This window comes from Arachis hypogaea, chromosome 14 (genome assembly GCF_003086295.3).
Source record: "Arachis hypogaea cultivar Tifrunner chromosome 14, arahy.Tifrunner.gnm2.J5K5, whole genome shotgun sequence".
Classification (NCBI taxonomy): domain Eukaryota; kingdom Viridiplantae; phylum Streptophyta; class Magnoliopsida; order Fabales; family Fabaceae; genus Arachis; species Arachis hypogaea.
In genome coordinates, this window is record NC_092049.1 from 38325602 (window position 1) to 38342470 (window position 16869).

At 36.2% G+C, this 16869-nt stretch overlaps 1 protein-coding gene across 1 annotated transcript; it reads right to left on the minus strand.

Annotated features, from left to right (window-relative positions):
* Positions 1-293: 293 nt before the first annotated feature.
* Positions 294-4235, minus strand: LOC112741998 (phytanoyl-CoA dioxygenase). The gene is made up of 9 exons (XM_025791209.3): positions 3993-4235; positions 3779-3903; positions 3610-3670; positions 3283-3351; positions 2826-2944; positions 2518-2665; positions 2275-2419; positions 2069-2155; positions 294-490 (listed from the first exon to the last, which is right to left on the minus strand). Exons 1-9 carry the CDS (start codon positions 4045-4047, stop codon positions 448-450), a joined length of 852 nt encoding a protein of 283 aa, XP_025646994.1. The 5' UTR covers positions 4048-4235; the 3' UTR covers positions 294-447.
* Between the last annotated feature and the right edge of the window lie 12634 nt (positions 4236-16869).

A 16869-nucleotide genomic window follows, 5' to 3' on the forward strand; every position in this document is an offset into this window, starting at 1 on the left:
AGTCCTAATAAGAAGAAAACTGGATACAATAGATTTAGTTAGAAGCTACAAAAGCTCAGACCAAAAAACAGAAGGAAAACACAACCTGGAAAAGTTAACCTATTATTGAAAAATATAAAATTAAATTAAAGATGGTAAAATCTTGCTATAGGAAATTTTGGACAGATGCATATGGATTTTTTAAAAAAAAGAAAAATAGGTTAACTTAAAAACTTGAAGTACGAGGAATGCAATCTATTTATCACATTACCGTGCATCATATTTAAATTCTAGAATGCAATCTATCAAGCAGATAGGCATAAAAGTTTATTCTGATTATCCAGAGACCGAGGAATCTACTCAATAGCAACCCAATGGTGTTGTCGTTATTACACCGATTTGACAACAGCAAGGAAACCTTAGGATTTTTTTTTCCTCTTTTTTTTTTCAACACTATTCTACAAATGATCAGCTTACATAAAGGGGTTCTGGCTCCACTTTCCGTTTGATCCTGAAAAAAGATTGCAAAATTATTTAGCACAATTCACTTAAAGGCAAACAAAAGAAACAAAGAAAAGCTATAATCCAGAAACACCTCTAGTTTCAATTCTGTACTAAGTACTAACTCAAAATGGTTAAACGTTTCACTGTGGTTAAGTTACCCTTCCAGACAATAGGTTATTTGACTAGGATTTTGGTGGACCTCATTCGATAAGTTTACTCACAAAATTCACCTCACCTGATTACAAATAACTTCTTTTTCTACAGGGTTCTAAGTTTGTGGTAATTGGACAAGATTACACATTGAAACTTGTAAGGGGTTTATATGTGTTTCGTCAAACAAACAAATATGGTTTGTTTCCTTCGTCACGTCATTTAGTAAATGTCAGTAAAAATTTCTTAATTTACTTCAGGATCAGGCAGGTTACGCATATTTCTAACTTAAGTAGTCTGCTCCTATAACTTAACAACAGGAACTCAACATAGTATATGATTAGCATTCTCTCAAGGCAATCCACTATCTATGGCAACAAAAACAACAATTTTTGTTTTCTGATCCAAATTGCTCAGAGTTTTTGATTACATTGTAAGAAGAGGATAACTGATATGAATCAAGCATACGAGGCTGAAGGTTGAGAATGCATGTGGACTAACAAATTGTATCGAAGTCAAGACCAACATCCTTTTATGATAAAGAATTTATAAATAAATAATAAAATAAATTTGACTCCTAGGCATTGGGATTAAGGAAGAATAAGAAATCATGATACAAGCACAAATATAACAAAATAATGCAACAACGTAAACAACATTGACAGGCAAAGAATTCTAGACACCTCAAATGTGTTTAGGAAGGAAGTGAATGCAGTTAGTATTTAAGTACTCAAGGCACAATTGAAGTGTGCATTATTAATAACCATGCGGGAAACTACCAAAAATACCCTTGGAAGATTTGTGCAATGAGAAAGTTCAAAACGACCAAAATTCTCCTAATAGATTCAAAAACGTGACAAAACTAACCAAAAAACCATTTCTTTATAAGTGGCAAATGACTTTTGTATTTGACAAATGACTTGTGCATTTGATTCGAATTTTGGTGGAAACATTTGAGTAACTACTTAGAAAATATATGCAGAAAGAAACCAGAGCGAAATTCAACATTTAGACACCTTTTTTCATTTTGTTGTTAAATTAGACCATTCACAAAAAGAATCAACTTGGCATAGATCATCAAATTTTAAGGATGAAAGATCTCATTTATCTAGTCATTCTTGCAAAAGAACATCAAAATCCAATCGCTAAAACCCTTTTTGAGAATATATTTCTAGTATTTGATTTTTGTCCACGTTTTCAAGTCTGCAGGGTGTTTTTGCCGTTTTGATCTTACAAGAGTGTTTTTGGGCATTTAAATCTTTTGGGGGTATTTTTGGTGGTTTACCCTAATCATGTTTTTTATAGAAGCATTATTAATAAGCATATATACCTTATGAACATTGCCATTAGCAAATAAATTAACCTTTCAATGACATTCAAGCTCCTGAATGAGTAAAGAGGCTATATAAAAATTATTCTTAGGATATACACTTACCAATTTTCCGGTGCCCATTGGCAGCCATCAGTGTCCACCACATGCAGGCTGTATGCATGCCTTGATTTTTGGGACTGGTTTTCAAAGCTGTCATCCGTAAACAAAAGCAGAGAAGGATGAATTATAAGGATCATATCCTCTTCAACAGCAATTCTCCTTCCATATTTCATGATATACATCATCCAAAGAGAATCGTTTTAACAAACCTTTGATGGATAAGATCACCATGGATGACAACCAATGAACCAGCTTTTACTTCAATAGGAACAAAATCCTTTTGATCATAAGATGGTGAGGGTCGATCAAATTTAACACCATCTTCATCCCGTAAAAACCTTCTGACAAGCCCCTCTACAGCAGCCAAAGAACAAAGAAAAGACCAAGATCTGATAAATCAATGCAATGGATGTATGTTTAGGGAACAAATACCAAACAGAGGGAAGTATTACTCTTGTGAGATCCAGGTATTGCCCACAGGCAACCATTTAATACCGTTGCATCTTCCAGAGCCAGCCACAGCCCTGTGCATGTTTGGGGTTCGGTATAAAGAAACGAGTTATCCTGGTGTGGCACTACTTCACCCCCTATACCTGGTTGCTGCCAATTAAAATTTCATATGCCAGGTAATCATAAATTCCAGAAACCAAAATAGTCAACACTAGAATATTCCTTATTTATATGTTTATATACAACCAGAAAATGTTGTTTCAACCATATGATCAGCAATTGAACCTCAGAAAGACAGATGAAAATGTACCTTAAAAATGTACATAGACTGCATGATTACTGGCCTCTTGTAACCTAAGGAGTACATCAAACTAGAAACTTTGTTGGAAGAAGAAAACTTCTTGAATGCCGGCTCAATCTCGTGAAGCGCTGCACAGAATCATAACAAACACCACAGGCCCCAACCCCCCCAAAAGAGGATAGTTAGATTCACAGGGAACAGAATCATTTTTGGAATTAGCAATGCTACCGACAGATTTCTTGCATTCACCAGTGTACAACAGCATGTGGTCTCATCTAAAAAGGGTAACCCAAATTGAATAATCTTAGTCTTTTCACATTAACGAAAACCATGGCCTTCTACAAATTTGTCCTAAACAAATTAATTCAACATACAAGCCTAAAGGGCATCATTAAAAGAGTGCTACCGGAGGGTGTGCACGCACACACACATATATACAGAGAGCGCAAGAGTATTGAAGGCTCACCATGGCCTACTTTATTAAGGGAGAGTTGCTTGGGTTGCTTTAATTTTCCATCATCCCCAAATGCTTTCTCTGCCAATACACAAAACAGAGGAAATCACCAAACCATGCAATTATCAATAGACATTCTAATTTGTAGTGCACTTTTACTGTAAAAACAAGCTTCCAATCATGGATTGTCACATCATAAAAAAACAACATCCACACTACTTGAAAATAATCTAATAGAATGAATTACAGTGACACAGTTCATGAAAATAAACAAATGAATGGATTTATCATTTCCACAATCTTAGAAGAAACCCGTGTAAGTAAATGATTTTTGAATACCTTCGAAGAAGAAGGAAATTTTCTCTGCGCTCTCAAAGAAGTAATCATCAGTCAACTTTTGCTGTGAAATCCATAAAAACAATCAAGAGTGAGGTAAATACTACAGTTAAAAAGTAACACACAAAAAAGAAGGAGAAACAGAATGAAAGTAAGTTTGTTTTCTTTAGACCTGGTTCTTGGTGGAGAAAATAGAGGCGGTGGAGGAAGGGTCAAAGTCATTGACCAATTGGTCCATCCTCCGAACCATGGCATCAATGTCGTCATCAGTGGCAAAGGATTCCAACACAATATAACCTACGCAAAAACATGGTGATTGGTGTAAGCTTAGTTTGAAGACTAGGGATTTGAACTATGAAGAGAAAGGGGGTTAGGGTTTAGGGTACCTTGAGAATTGAAGGATTGGAGCTGATCTGCAGTGAGGTTCCCAACGATTCCCATTGGAATTCGGTGATTCAACTTCGATTACTGGAATTGTTCTCCGGGAGGGTTAGGAATTAGGAAGGTAGAAGGAATGAAGGAGGACAAAATGGTCAGATGATCATCATATATGATATATCTGCTTATCCGCTACGAAACTACAACCCAGGTTAGCTACTACTAATTACTTACGAGCAATATTAGGGACCAGTAACATTTGTGATTAGTAACCATCAAATAGTCATCAATGATAATTTAATGGTGTGAGATTGTTGTGAGATTTCATCTAATAGCTCACTTTTTTCTGCTGGTTACATACTGACCAAAATTCAATAAAATTGCTGGTCCCCTAGACTTTTCCATTACTAAAATAATTTACTTGAGGGCTAATTTGGGATTTCAGACCTTTTTTAATGTACTTATGTACAAACTACAAAACAAAAATGAACTATCTAAATAAAATAGAAAAGAGTTATAACTTGTTTAATTATACAAAGTCTAACAATAATTTTAAGTAACTTTATTTAATTTAGAGTAAAGTGACAATTAGATCTTTAAAAATATTAATTTTGGACTAATTAGTCCTTGAAAAAAAAAACCAATTAAGTTCTCCAAGATAGTAAACGGTAGACATGTATGACCACATATATGACTTTCTGTCAATAAATAGTGCAAAACAAAACTGAATTGTCCATGTATTCTGTTATTTACAGTGGTGCATGTCTCGTTATTGTCACATGAGTAGGAAAACAATGTAGTTTTACACAGTGAAGCATTTATTATCTTTTGAGTTTTCATATACCTTTTATCATAAATTCTATCAAAACAAGTGAAATTTCATTCCAAAAATTGTTTTCTACATGACTATCTTTCATAAATAGACATGTCAGAGTAATTAACAGTACGTATAAGCATCAACGTTAAGTTTTAATTGATTAATTGATAGAAGGACATCATGTGTCCACTGTTTGCCATTTTGGAGGACCAAATTGGTACTTTTTTTTCTTTAGGCACTAATTAATGCGAAGTTAAAATCTTCAAGGATCTAATTATTACTTTACTCTTTAATTTAATATTTTTATTTTATGTATGTAACTTTTAGAATTATATATTTATTATATCGAATAATTTTAATTAGTTTGTTGATTTTTATAGTTTTACTAAATTTATAATTAGATCCTATAATTTTTTTAATTATATTCTTGTACTATTTTTAATTTTATAATTAGGTCTTTGTCAATATAAAAAATATTTAGAATTAATAATAATTAATAAATATAAAATAAGATAAGTAATAACTAAGAAATATAAAATAAAATAATTTTAAATTGTATTAAGCTAATTTTCTATTGCTTTTAGACTTTTTGTTTTGTATAATATTTGTATTTAGATAAAAAGAAGGGTTTGACTAATATGTGTCTTAAAGACATATGATAAGTTTATTATTAGTAAAAAATTTTAAATATTTTTTTTAATGAATGTAAAATAAATGTATTGAAAATTTTAATTTTTTATATTTATAATATTTTTTTTAATTTATAAACTTAACATGTACCCTTAACTAAGGGAACATGTTAGCTAAATTCTAAAAAGAATGAGTTTCACACAATTAGACTTAATCATATTCGTTGAGTCTATTAAATCCTAAAATGATCTCTTAAATTGGAATCCTACACCAAAATAACCTCTAAAATTTTAATTACACTACTATAGACTTGTTGCCATAACTTGGCACAAGTTATCTCTAATAACATCCCCTATACATCCACTATTACTATTACCAATTGCTGCATCTACATTAACTCTTAGCGTTGAGTTTGGTGACTCCTCCCACTTCAGCATAAGGGGAATTAGTGGGTTTTGGCTCTTCCTCTTCTCCTCCATAGTAGCTTGGGTGTTCCAAAATTCTTCGAAGGATATCAAAGCTTTTTTTATTTCTTCCTCAATTGTTAGCATTTTTTTTTCAAAAATCATCAAAATCCTTGTTCGCCAGAGTTGGTTTAGTAAGGTACAGAAAAAGCCATGTTCTTTCTTTTGGAGCTCACCCAGAATCTCTGTAATCCATCCTTTTAAATCAATTTCTCTACATGTTCCAGACCTTAAATTGGATAGTGATGCAAACCAGAATCGCTTTGCGAATTTGCAGTGTTTGAAGAGGTGTTCTTCCGTCTCTTTTCCTATCCAGCATCCCTCACAAATTGGTGAGCATTCAATGGTTCTTCATAGTTGGGAGGGATTTGTGCAACAGTCTCTCCATGAAATTTAGTGTTCTTGGGGGACTTTGATCTTCCAAATCTATTTTCAGGTACCTTTTTTTCTTAGTTTTTCATGCCAATTTGTTGATTGATTCCTGTTTTATGCTTTAATTTCGTGGTATGCTAGCTTTACCCTGAACAGTCTATTTTTTGCTTTTTTTTTTTCAAATGAACTTTTTTGTTTTCTCTGATCTAAAAATTGGGATCTCTAGTATTTATTTTGCTTCAAAAGGTAGGAAGACTTGGTTTATCAGCTCTGTATTCCACTATTTTTCCTCTTCATTCATAAGCTCATATACTTTAGTATTTTTGCTTAGAGATGATGGGTTGGGGGACCAGGCTTTGGAACCGTTCTGCTTGGGTAGCCAGGGATCTTTCCAAACTTTAATTTCTTTACCATCACTTACCTCCAAAACCCACCCATTTCTAGCACACCTTTTACTTGCCAGATACTTCTCTATGTGAAACTGGAGTGAACCCCAAATCTGCATTCAAAAATATTTTTTTATTATAGTATTTTCTCCTGATGGTTCTTGCAGCCAGAGATTCTGGATTCCGGATGAGTTTCTACCCCTGTTTAGCTAGGAAAGCTGAATTAAAAGCCTCAATGTCTCGAAAGCCTAATCCACCATAATGTTCTGGTTTACAGAGTTTTTTCCACTTTACCCAATGTATTTTCCTTTTCCCACTCTTCGAACCCTAGTAAAACTTACTAATCATAGATGCGATGTGTTGACATAGGCCAATTGGTAACCTAAAGAATCCCATTATGTAAGTCGGAATTGATTGAGCCACCATTTTAATGAGAACTTCCTTCCCGTCCTTTGATAGGAACTTTTCCTTCCACCCTTTGAGCTTTTTTCACACCCTTTCTTGGACGTACTCGAAGACTTGTTTCTTGGATTTCCCGACGAAAGTCGGTAGCCCCAAGTACTTTGAGTGCCTTTCTATAGCCTTTACTCCCAACCGTTCTTAGATCAGCCTTTGTCTGGTAGTAAGTACATTTCGGCTAAAAGACAGCTCTGATTTCTCCATGTTAATACATTGCCCCGAGGCTTGTTGGTATCTAATCAACACTTTCTTTGTTGTTTGGATTTTCTGGTCTGTTGCTCTAGTGAAGAGTATACTATCATCTGCAAAGAAGAGATAGTTTATCTCTGGCCCGGTTCTAGAGATTTTGATCCCGTGAACCATTCTGCTCTCTTGTGCCTTCATGAGGTTGTCCGATAGCACATCGGCACAAATGATAAAGAGGTATAGGGGAAGGGGATCTCCTTGTCTCAATCCTCTCGAGGGTTGAAAAGGTTTAGATGGGGTTCCATTCAGCAGCACTGAGAAGGAGGTTGTGCTGACACAATTCCAGATTTTTTGCACCCATCTATTTGGAAAACCCATAGAGATTAATACCTCTCTTAAGAAGATCCACTTGACTCTATCGTACACTTTCTCCATATCAAGTTTAAGTCTGACATAACATTTCCTTCCCACTGTCTTTTTCTTCATGTAGTGAAAGATTTCGAAAGCAAGCATATCATTATCCGTGATTAGTCTATCCATGACAAAGGCGCTTTGATTTTCACCAATAATCTGCGGGAGGATGATCTTTAATCTATTAGTCATGATTTTTGTTACCAATTTGAAGATGACATTGCATAAAGAGATAAGGCAGTACTCTTTAGTGTGTTTTGGCTTTGCCACCTTGGGGATCATGCAGATGTGGGTTTGATTTATTTGCTTCGGGTTAGCTCTTTCATTGAGAATCTTTAGAATAGCATCAGTTAGGGGTGTTCGCGATGCGGTTTGGTTCGGTTTTTTAGAGAAAAGTCATCCGATCCAATCGTATAATTAATATGCGGTTCGGTTTGTTCGGTTTTTCAATCCATTCAAAAAAATACTACTGTTTATGCATCCCGCAGCTGCTTGTACCATCTCAAAAGTCAAAACAATTACCTCGCTTCGTTCCATTAACGAAAGATACTTGATCACAGCATTATGCCAACAGGCAGTGATAGTTCTCAACATGCTCACCAACAATGAACAAATACATTGAACAACCAGAAGCAATTTTCCTAAACAAATACATTGAACAGCGAACCACAGAACCAATTTCCCTAAACAAATAGTCAAATACATTGAACAATCAGAAGCAATTTCCCTAATCAAATAAATATACACATTCATAAGCTAAAACTCCCAAATATAACATTTAGAACCTAGAACCCTAACAATAAAAAACACACCTTCTTTAACAATCAGAACCTAGAACCCTAACAATTAGAAATAAGACACATTTATAAGCTAAAACCCCAAAATACAACAAACTGCATAAACAAATACAACAATCAACAAGAATTAGCAATTTCAAAATACACTGAACACATTAAAAATACAATAAAAAATCAGAACCCTAAACACAAAATTTGAATGACACAATCATCAAAATAGAAATAAAAATTCAAAATCATAAACACAAGTTGAAACCCAAAATCATCAGAATTAAAAAAATCCTACTAAAGAAGACGGAGATGCTGGACAGTGAGTGATAAACCACTATTTTATGGTTTATCTTGTGCTAATTTGAGTGATTTTTATCAAGTCTTTGCATACTTATTCATATAATTTGAATGATTTTACAAATCCTTCCTAATTTTATGATATAGTTGAAAACATGTTTCCTGGGCCTTAAATTTGCTAATTTTAATCCTCTCTTATTACCATTCAATGCCTTGATATGTGTGTTAAGTGTTTTCAGGCTTTATAGGGCAGGAATGACTTAGAGGATGGAAAGGAAACATGCAAAAGTGGAAGGAACGCAAGAAAATGAAGTTTTGAGAAAATGGCAGCGATGCGTACGCGTGACTGACGCGTACGCGTGACAAGGATTTTTCTCAAGCAACACGTACGCGTGACCTACGCGTACGCGTGACATGCGCCATATGCAGAAATTGCAAAAAGCACTGGGGGCGATTTCTGGGCTACTTTTTGGCGCAGTTCCAAGCCCGAGAAGACAGAATAGAGGCTGCAGAATGGGAGAATTCATTCAGGGACACAGCTGACATTCACAAGAATTTTAGGTTTAGATGTAGTTTTCTAGAGAGGGAGGCTCTCTCCTCTCTCTAGGTTTTAGGATTCCTTTTAGTTCTTCTCAATTTTAGATTTCTATCTTAGTTTAATTTAGTTTTCTCTTCTACTCTTATTTGTCTTAGCATTCTAGTTTATTTATTTCCTTTGTTGATTACTTTATGTTGCTATTTTAGTTTATGAATTCTCATGTCAGATTTGATTTTCTATTTAATGCAATTTGAGGTATTTCATATTTATCGCTTTTTCCATTATTTGTTATCATTGATTCCTTGCAATTGGTTGCTTAGGTTTTATTATCTCTTATTCATTTCTATGTTTTTATGTTATGCATTCCAAGTGTTTGACAAAATGCTTGGCTTGGTTTTAGAGTAGATTTTTCTCCTCTTGGCTATGGTTGAGTAATTGGAGACGCTTGAGTTATCAAACTCCTTTGTTGATTTGCAATTGAAAGTTGCTAGTTGATTTGAATTCCACTAAAGCTAGTCCATCCTTAGGAGTTGACTAGGACTTGATGAATCAAATTAATTCATCCACTTGACTTTCCTTCATAGTTAGAAGTTAACTAAGTGGGAGCAATGGATAATTGATGCCACAATTGATAAGGATAGTTAGGATATGACTTCTAATTCTCATACCTTGCCAAGAGCTTTATTAGCTATTAGTTTAATTCTTGCAATTTACTTTTCTTGTTCCTTATTCAAAACCCCAATTATAAGTATACTTCCCTGCAATTTCTTGAGAGACGACCCGAGGTTTGAATACTTCAGTTATTATTTTTATAGGGGTATGTTACTTGTGACAACCAAATTTATTTGTACGAAAGGATTCTTTGTTGGTTTAGAAACTATACTTTCAACGAGAATATATTTGTGAAATTCTTTACTAGCAAAAATCCGTTCGTCAAAATGGCGCCGTTGCCGGGAAATTGCAAACGTGTGCCTTACTATAGGTTATTGTAAATATTTGCTTTTTGCTTGTTTGTTAGTTTTATTAGTTGAGGACTTAGTTACTTATTTTTATCAGTTTTTGTTTTTATTTGCTACTATGAATTCTCACCCCTTTGGCTATAAGTTTGGTTACAATTATGTTGTAGGAAGAGGAGATTACCATGAGAACATGCATCACGGTTGGGACAATCAAAGATAGGGATAGCCACAAGGATTTGATCAACCCTCTCGGCAACAACCTCCTCCGGTCTCATATAGGTATAACTCCAATCCTAATGCATACCAATCTAATGGATGTGGTAGTCCTTATTGTACTTGTCAACAACCACCACCACATGCCTATGAGCCTCATCCTCAACATAGCCCTCAACTATACTCACAAGCCCCTTTCTACCAAACACCTTCCCATGACCTTTATCCATCATATAACCAATCACCCTCCCAAGAGCCATACAATTCATATACACCACCTCCATACTTTTACCAAGAAGAATGATGCACCACTATTTCGTGGTATATTTTATGCTAAATTGAGTGGATTTTATCCATTATTCTCACACTTATACATATAAATTGCATGTTCTACATTTTCCTTCCTAATTCCGTGCTTTGATTGAAAACATGATTCTTTGGCCTTAAAATTGCTAATTATTAATCCTCTCTTATTACCATTTGATGCCTTGATATATGTGTTAAGTGATTTCAGGGTTTATAGGGCAGGAATGGCTTAGAGGATGGAAATGAAGCATGCAAAAGTGGAAGGAATACAAGAAATTGAAGGAATTACTGAGCTGTCAAGCCTGACCTCTTGGAGTAGATCCTCAGGACCAAGAGAAAATAGCATTCACATGTCCATCTAGAGTATTTGCCTACAGAAGGATGCCATTTGGTCCGTGCAATGCACCTGCAACCTTTCAGAGGTGCATGCTCTCTATCTTCTCTGATATGGTAGAGAAATTTCTAGAAGTCTTCATGGATGACTTCTCAGTATTTGGAGACTCATTCAGCTCCTGTCTTGACCATCTAGCACTTGTTCTGAAAAGGTGCCAAGAGACTAACCTGGTTTTAAACTGGGAGAAATGTCACTTTATGGTAACTGAAAGAATTGTCCTTGGGCACAGAATTTCGAACAAGGGAATAGAGGTGGATCAAGCTAAGGTAGAGGTAATTGAAAAATTACCACCACATGCCAATGTTAAGGCAATCTGAAGCTTTTCTGGGGCATGCATGATTCTATAGGAGGTTTATAAAGGATTTTTCAAAAATTACAAAACCTCTGAGCAATCTACTAGCCGCTAGTACACCATTTGTCTTTGACACAGAGTGTTTGCAGGCCTTTGAGACTGAAAGCTAAGCTGGTCACAGCACCAATCATTTCTACACCAGACTGGATATTACCATTCGAACTAATGTGTGATGCCAGGGACCATGCCATTGGTGCAGTATTGGGACAGAGGCATGAAAAGCTTCTGCATGTCATTTATTATGCTAGCTGTGTTTTAAATAACGCACAAAAAAATTACACAACCACAGAAAAGGAGTTGCTTGCAATGGTTTATGCCATTGACAAGTTCAGATCTTATTTAGTAGGATCAAAAGTGATTGTGTACATTGACCATGCTGCTCTAAAATATCTCCTCACAAAGCATGATTCAAAACCCATACTCATAAGATGGGTGTTGCTTCTGCAAGAATTTGATATAGAAATAAGAGATAGAAAAGGGACAGAGAACCAAGTAGCAGATCACATGTCCTAGATAGAACCAGTAGCAGGAGCGTCTGGTGCACGAAATTGTGATCTCCAGGCTCGAACAAATCCTGGTAATGGCTCCAAAGCTTGGTGCTCTGATCTTAATTCATAATTGTCACAACTTCGATACAACTAACCAGCAAGTGCACTGGGTCGTCCAAGTAATACCTTACGTGAGTAAGGGTCGAATCCCACGGAGATTGTTGGTATGAAGCAAGCTATGGTCACCTTGTAAATCTCAGTCAGGCGGATATAAAATAATTATGGAGTTTTCGAATAATAAATAAAAGAATAGGGATAGAGGTACTTATGTAAATCATTGGTAGGAATTTCAGATAAGCGAATGGAGATGCTTTTCGTTCCTCTGAACCTCTGCTTTCCTACTATCTTCATCCAATCAGTCTTACTCCTTTCCATGGCTGGCTTTATGTGATACATCACCACTGTCAATGGCTACTTTCGGTCATCTCACGGGAAAATGATCCAATGCCCTGTCACGGCACGGCTAATCGTCTGGAGGCATCACCCTTGTCAATGGCTTCATCTTATCCTCTCAGTGAATAATATGCTCACGCACCCTGTCACGGCACGGCTATTCATCTGTCGGTTCTCGATCATGCTGGAATAGGATTTACTATCCTTTTGCGTCTGTCACTAACACCCTGCAATCGCGAGTTCGGAGCTCGTCACAGTCACTCAATCATTGAATCCTACTCGGAATACCACAGACAAGGTTTAGACCTTCCGGATTCTCTTGAATGCCGCCATCATTCTAGCTTACGCCACGAAGATTCTGGTTAGGAGATCTAAGAGATACTCATTCTAGCTTAATTCATGTAGAACAGAAGTGTTTGTCAGGCACGCGTTCATAAGGGAGAAGGATGATGAGCGTCACACATAATCATCACCTTCATCACGTTCTTGGGTGCGAATGGATATCTTAGAAGAGAAATAAGAAGAATTGAATAGAAAACAGTAGTACTTTGCATTAATCTTTGAGGAACAGCAGAGCTCCACACCTTAATCTATGGAGTGTAGAAACTCTACCGTATGAAAATACATAAGTGAAGGTCCAGGCATGGCCGAGATGGCCAGCCCCCTAAACGAGATCAATAGTCTCCTAAGATGAACAATGGATTAAAACTGAGACCAAAGATGCCTAATACAATAGTAAAAGGTCCTATTTATAATAAACTAGTCACTAGGGTTTACATGAGTAAGTAATTGATGCATAAATCCACTTCCGGGGCCCACTTGGTGTGTGTTTGGGCTGAGCCTGAGTGTTGCACGTGCAGAGGCCATTTGTGGAGTTGAACGCCAGTTTCTGTGCCAGTTTGGGCGTTCAACTCTGGTTTTGGATCCTTTTCTGGCGCTGGACGCTAGATTTGGGCAGAAGGCTGGCGTTGAACGCCAGTTTACGTCGTCAATTCTTGGCCAAAGTATGGACTATTATATATTGCTGGAAAGCCCTGGATGTCTACTTTCCAACGCAATTGGAAGCGCGCCATTTCGAGTTCTGTAGCTCCATAAAATCCACTTTGAGTGCAGGGAGGTCAGAATCCAACAGCATCAGCAGTCCTTTTTCAACCTCTGAATCTGATTTCTGCTCAAGTCCCTCAATTTCAGCCAGAAAATACCTGAAATCACAGAAAAATGCACAAACTCATAGTAAAGTCCAGAAATGTGAATTTAACATAAAAACTAATGAAAACATCCCTAAAAGTAACTAGATCCTACTAAAAACATACTAAAAACAATGCCAAAAAGCGTATAAATTATCCGCTCATCAGCGTCCCTCCCTCCTACTAAGATCTCTGAAACCTTTACGGATGAGCAACTCTTTGCCATTCAGGAAGTACCGTGGTTTGCAGACATTGCAAACTATAAAGCTGTGAGATTCATACCCAAAGTGTATAGTAAGCAACAAACAAAAAAATTGGTTTCTGATGCAAAGTACTACTTGCGGGATGAACTATATCTCTTTAAGAGATGTGCAGACAGAATAATCCGTAGATGTGTGCCTAGAGAAGAGGCACAGAAGATCCTATAGCATTGCCATGGATCACAATATGGAGGACATTTAAGAGGTAAGCGAACAACCACAAAGGTTCTCCAAAGTGGCTTCTACTGGCCTACTCTCTATAGAGACTCCCGAGAGTTTGTACGTAACTGTGACAGTTGTCAGAGAGCTGGTAATCTGCCTCACGGTTATGCCATGCCTCAGCAAGGGATCTTAGAGATTGAGTTATTTGATGTATGGGGTATTGACTTCATGGGGCCTTTCCCACCATCATATTCAAACACTTATATTCTAGTGGCAGTAGACTATGTATCTAAATGGGTAGAGGCAATTGCAACACCCACTAATGATACTAAGATAGTGATGAAGTTCCTCCAGAAGCATATCTTCAGCAGGTTCGGTGTCTGATAAACCACTATTTTATGGTTTATCTTGTGCTCAATTGAGTGGTTTTTATCAACTCTTTACCCACTTATTCATACTAATCGCATGTTTTACGTTTTCCTTCCTGATTTTGTGCTATGATTGAAAACATGTTTCTTTGGCCTTTAAATTGCTAATTATTAATCCTCTCCTATTACCATTCGATACCTTGATATGTGTGTTAAGTGTTTTCAGAGATTACAGGGCAAGAATGGCTTGGAGGATGGAAAGGAAGCATGCAAAAGTGGAAGGAATACAAGAAGTTGAAGGAACTGCAAAGCTGTCAGCCTCACCCTCTCGCACTAAAACGGTCATAACTTGAGCTACAGAGGTCCAAACGATGCGGTTTCAGTTGCGTTAGAAAGCTAACGTCCGGGGCTTCGATTTGATATATAATATGTTATAGTTTCCCTGACGCTAGGCGATGTGAACGCGTGCTTCACCCGGACGCATCGCAGTGACGAAAATCAGCGTGGCAGATTTCTTCTCCAGCGATTTCTGGGCTGTTTTTGACCCAGTTTTCGTCCCAGAAAACATATATTAGAGGCTATAAAGTGAGGAAATCCGTTCATTCATAAGAATCAACTCATACATTCATTTTTCATAATTTAGATGTAGCTTTTAGAGGGAGAAGTTCTCTCGTCTCTCTTAGGTTTTAGGATTAGGATTCCTCTTAAAGGAATTAGGATTTCTTATTATTTCAACTAAATTATTTCAACTTCTTCTCAGGTTCAATATTCCTTTTTCTTTATATTTCTCTTTTACTTTCAGATACTTTAATGCTTTTCTTTAATTACTTATGTTGCCAAATTGGTTTATGAACCATTCATGTTAGGATTTTCTCTATTTAATATAAATTGAGGTATTTCAGATTTATGATTCTTATTTAGCTTTTTATATTCTTGGCTTTAATTGATTAACTGGAGGCTCTTGAGTTATCAAACTTATCGTGATTGTTAATTGTTATTTTTGCTAATTGAATTGAATCCCACTAACTCTAGTCTTTCCTCAGGAGTTGGTTAGGACTTGGGGATCTAACTAATTAGTCCACTTGACTTTCCCTTGCTTTCGTAAAGGTTAACTAAGTGGGATTAAACTCAATTCTCATAAGGATAACTAGGATAGGACTTCCAAATTTTCATACCTTGCCAAGAGTTCTATTAGATATTAATTTATTAATTCCTGCAACTTATTTTCCTTGTTCAAACCCTTTAAAACCGAAAAACACTATTTTTCATAACTAATAATAAGAACACCTCCCTGCAATTTCTTGAGAAGACGACCCGAGGTTTGAATACTTCGGTTTATAAATTTTATTGGGTTTGTTACTTGTGACAACCAAAACGTTTGTAAGAAAGGATGATTGCTTGGTTTAGCAACTATACTTGCAATGGGAATTTATTCTGAATTCTAAACCGTCAAGCATCCATTCTTCAAAATGGCGCCGTTGCCGGGGAATTGCAAACGTGTGCCTTATTATTGGTTATTGTAAATATTTGCTTTTTGCTTATTTATTTATTTTTATTTTTGTTTTTATTTTTGCTTTTTCATAAATTAAGAGGTTATTGGTTTTTATTTAGTTATTAAAAATTTTTCAAAAATTTGTTCTTCGTGTTCATCTTGACCTTCAAGTTGTTTTTAGTTGTTTTCTTCGTTTTGATCTAAAAATTTTTAAGTTTGGTGTCATTTTATTGTTTTTCTCTTTCCTCATTTAATTCAAAAATATCTTTTCTATTTATTTTAATTGAATTTTCGAAATTTGTATTTAAAAAAAAAATCCTAAGAACTATGAATGTGTAGAGAGAAAACCTAGAGGAGGAGTAAGATCAGATCTAAAACTAAAATTATGTGGAATGAATGTCGTCTGGTCTCTGCATGTTCCCTGGCTCTAATATGCTTTTTTGGGCCGAAAACTGGGTCAAAACAGGACCCAAAATCGCCCCCAGCAAATTCTGCAGATCGCGCACGTCATGCGATCGCGTCATCCACCCGTTCGCGTCATCCAGCGTTTTGCCTTGCCACGCGTGCGCATCATCCACGCATTCACGTCACTTGTGCAGTTTACAATCCATGCGTTCGCATCAGGCACGCGAGCGTGTCACTGCAATTTCCTCTATTTCGCGCGGTCGCGTGAGCCATGCGTCCGCGTCACTTTTCGCTGGTCATCTCCTTAATTTCTTGTGTTCCTTCCATTTTTGCAAGCCTCCTTTCCATTCTCCAAGTCATTCATGCCTTATAAAGCCTGAAACACTTAACACACGGATCACGGCATCGAATGGAACAAAGGAGAATTAAAATACATAATTAAAAGTCTCTAGGAAGCAAGTTTTCAACCATAGAGTAATTTTGGGAAGGAATTGTAAA

Excerpts from the sequence above, each read along its gene's own strand:
- LOC112741998 (XM_025791209.3), bottom strand. The coding sequence starts at position 4,047 with ATGGGAATCGTTGGGAACCTCACTGCAGATCAGCTCCAATCCTTCAAT. Across the intron at positions 3,904-3,992 it reads CCAATCCTTCAATTCTCAAG|GTTATATTGTGTTGGAATCC; the intron begins GTACCCTAAACC and ends GTTTTTGCGTAG. Across the intron at positions 2,945-3,282 it reads CCTTAATAAAGTAGGCCATG|CGCTTCACGAGATTGAGCCG; the intron begins GTGAGCCTTCAA and ends GATTCTGTGCAG.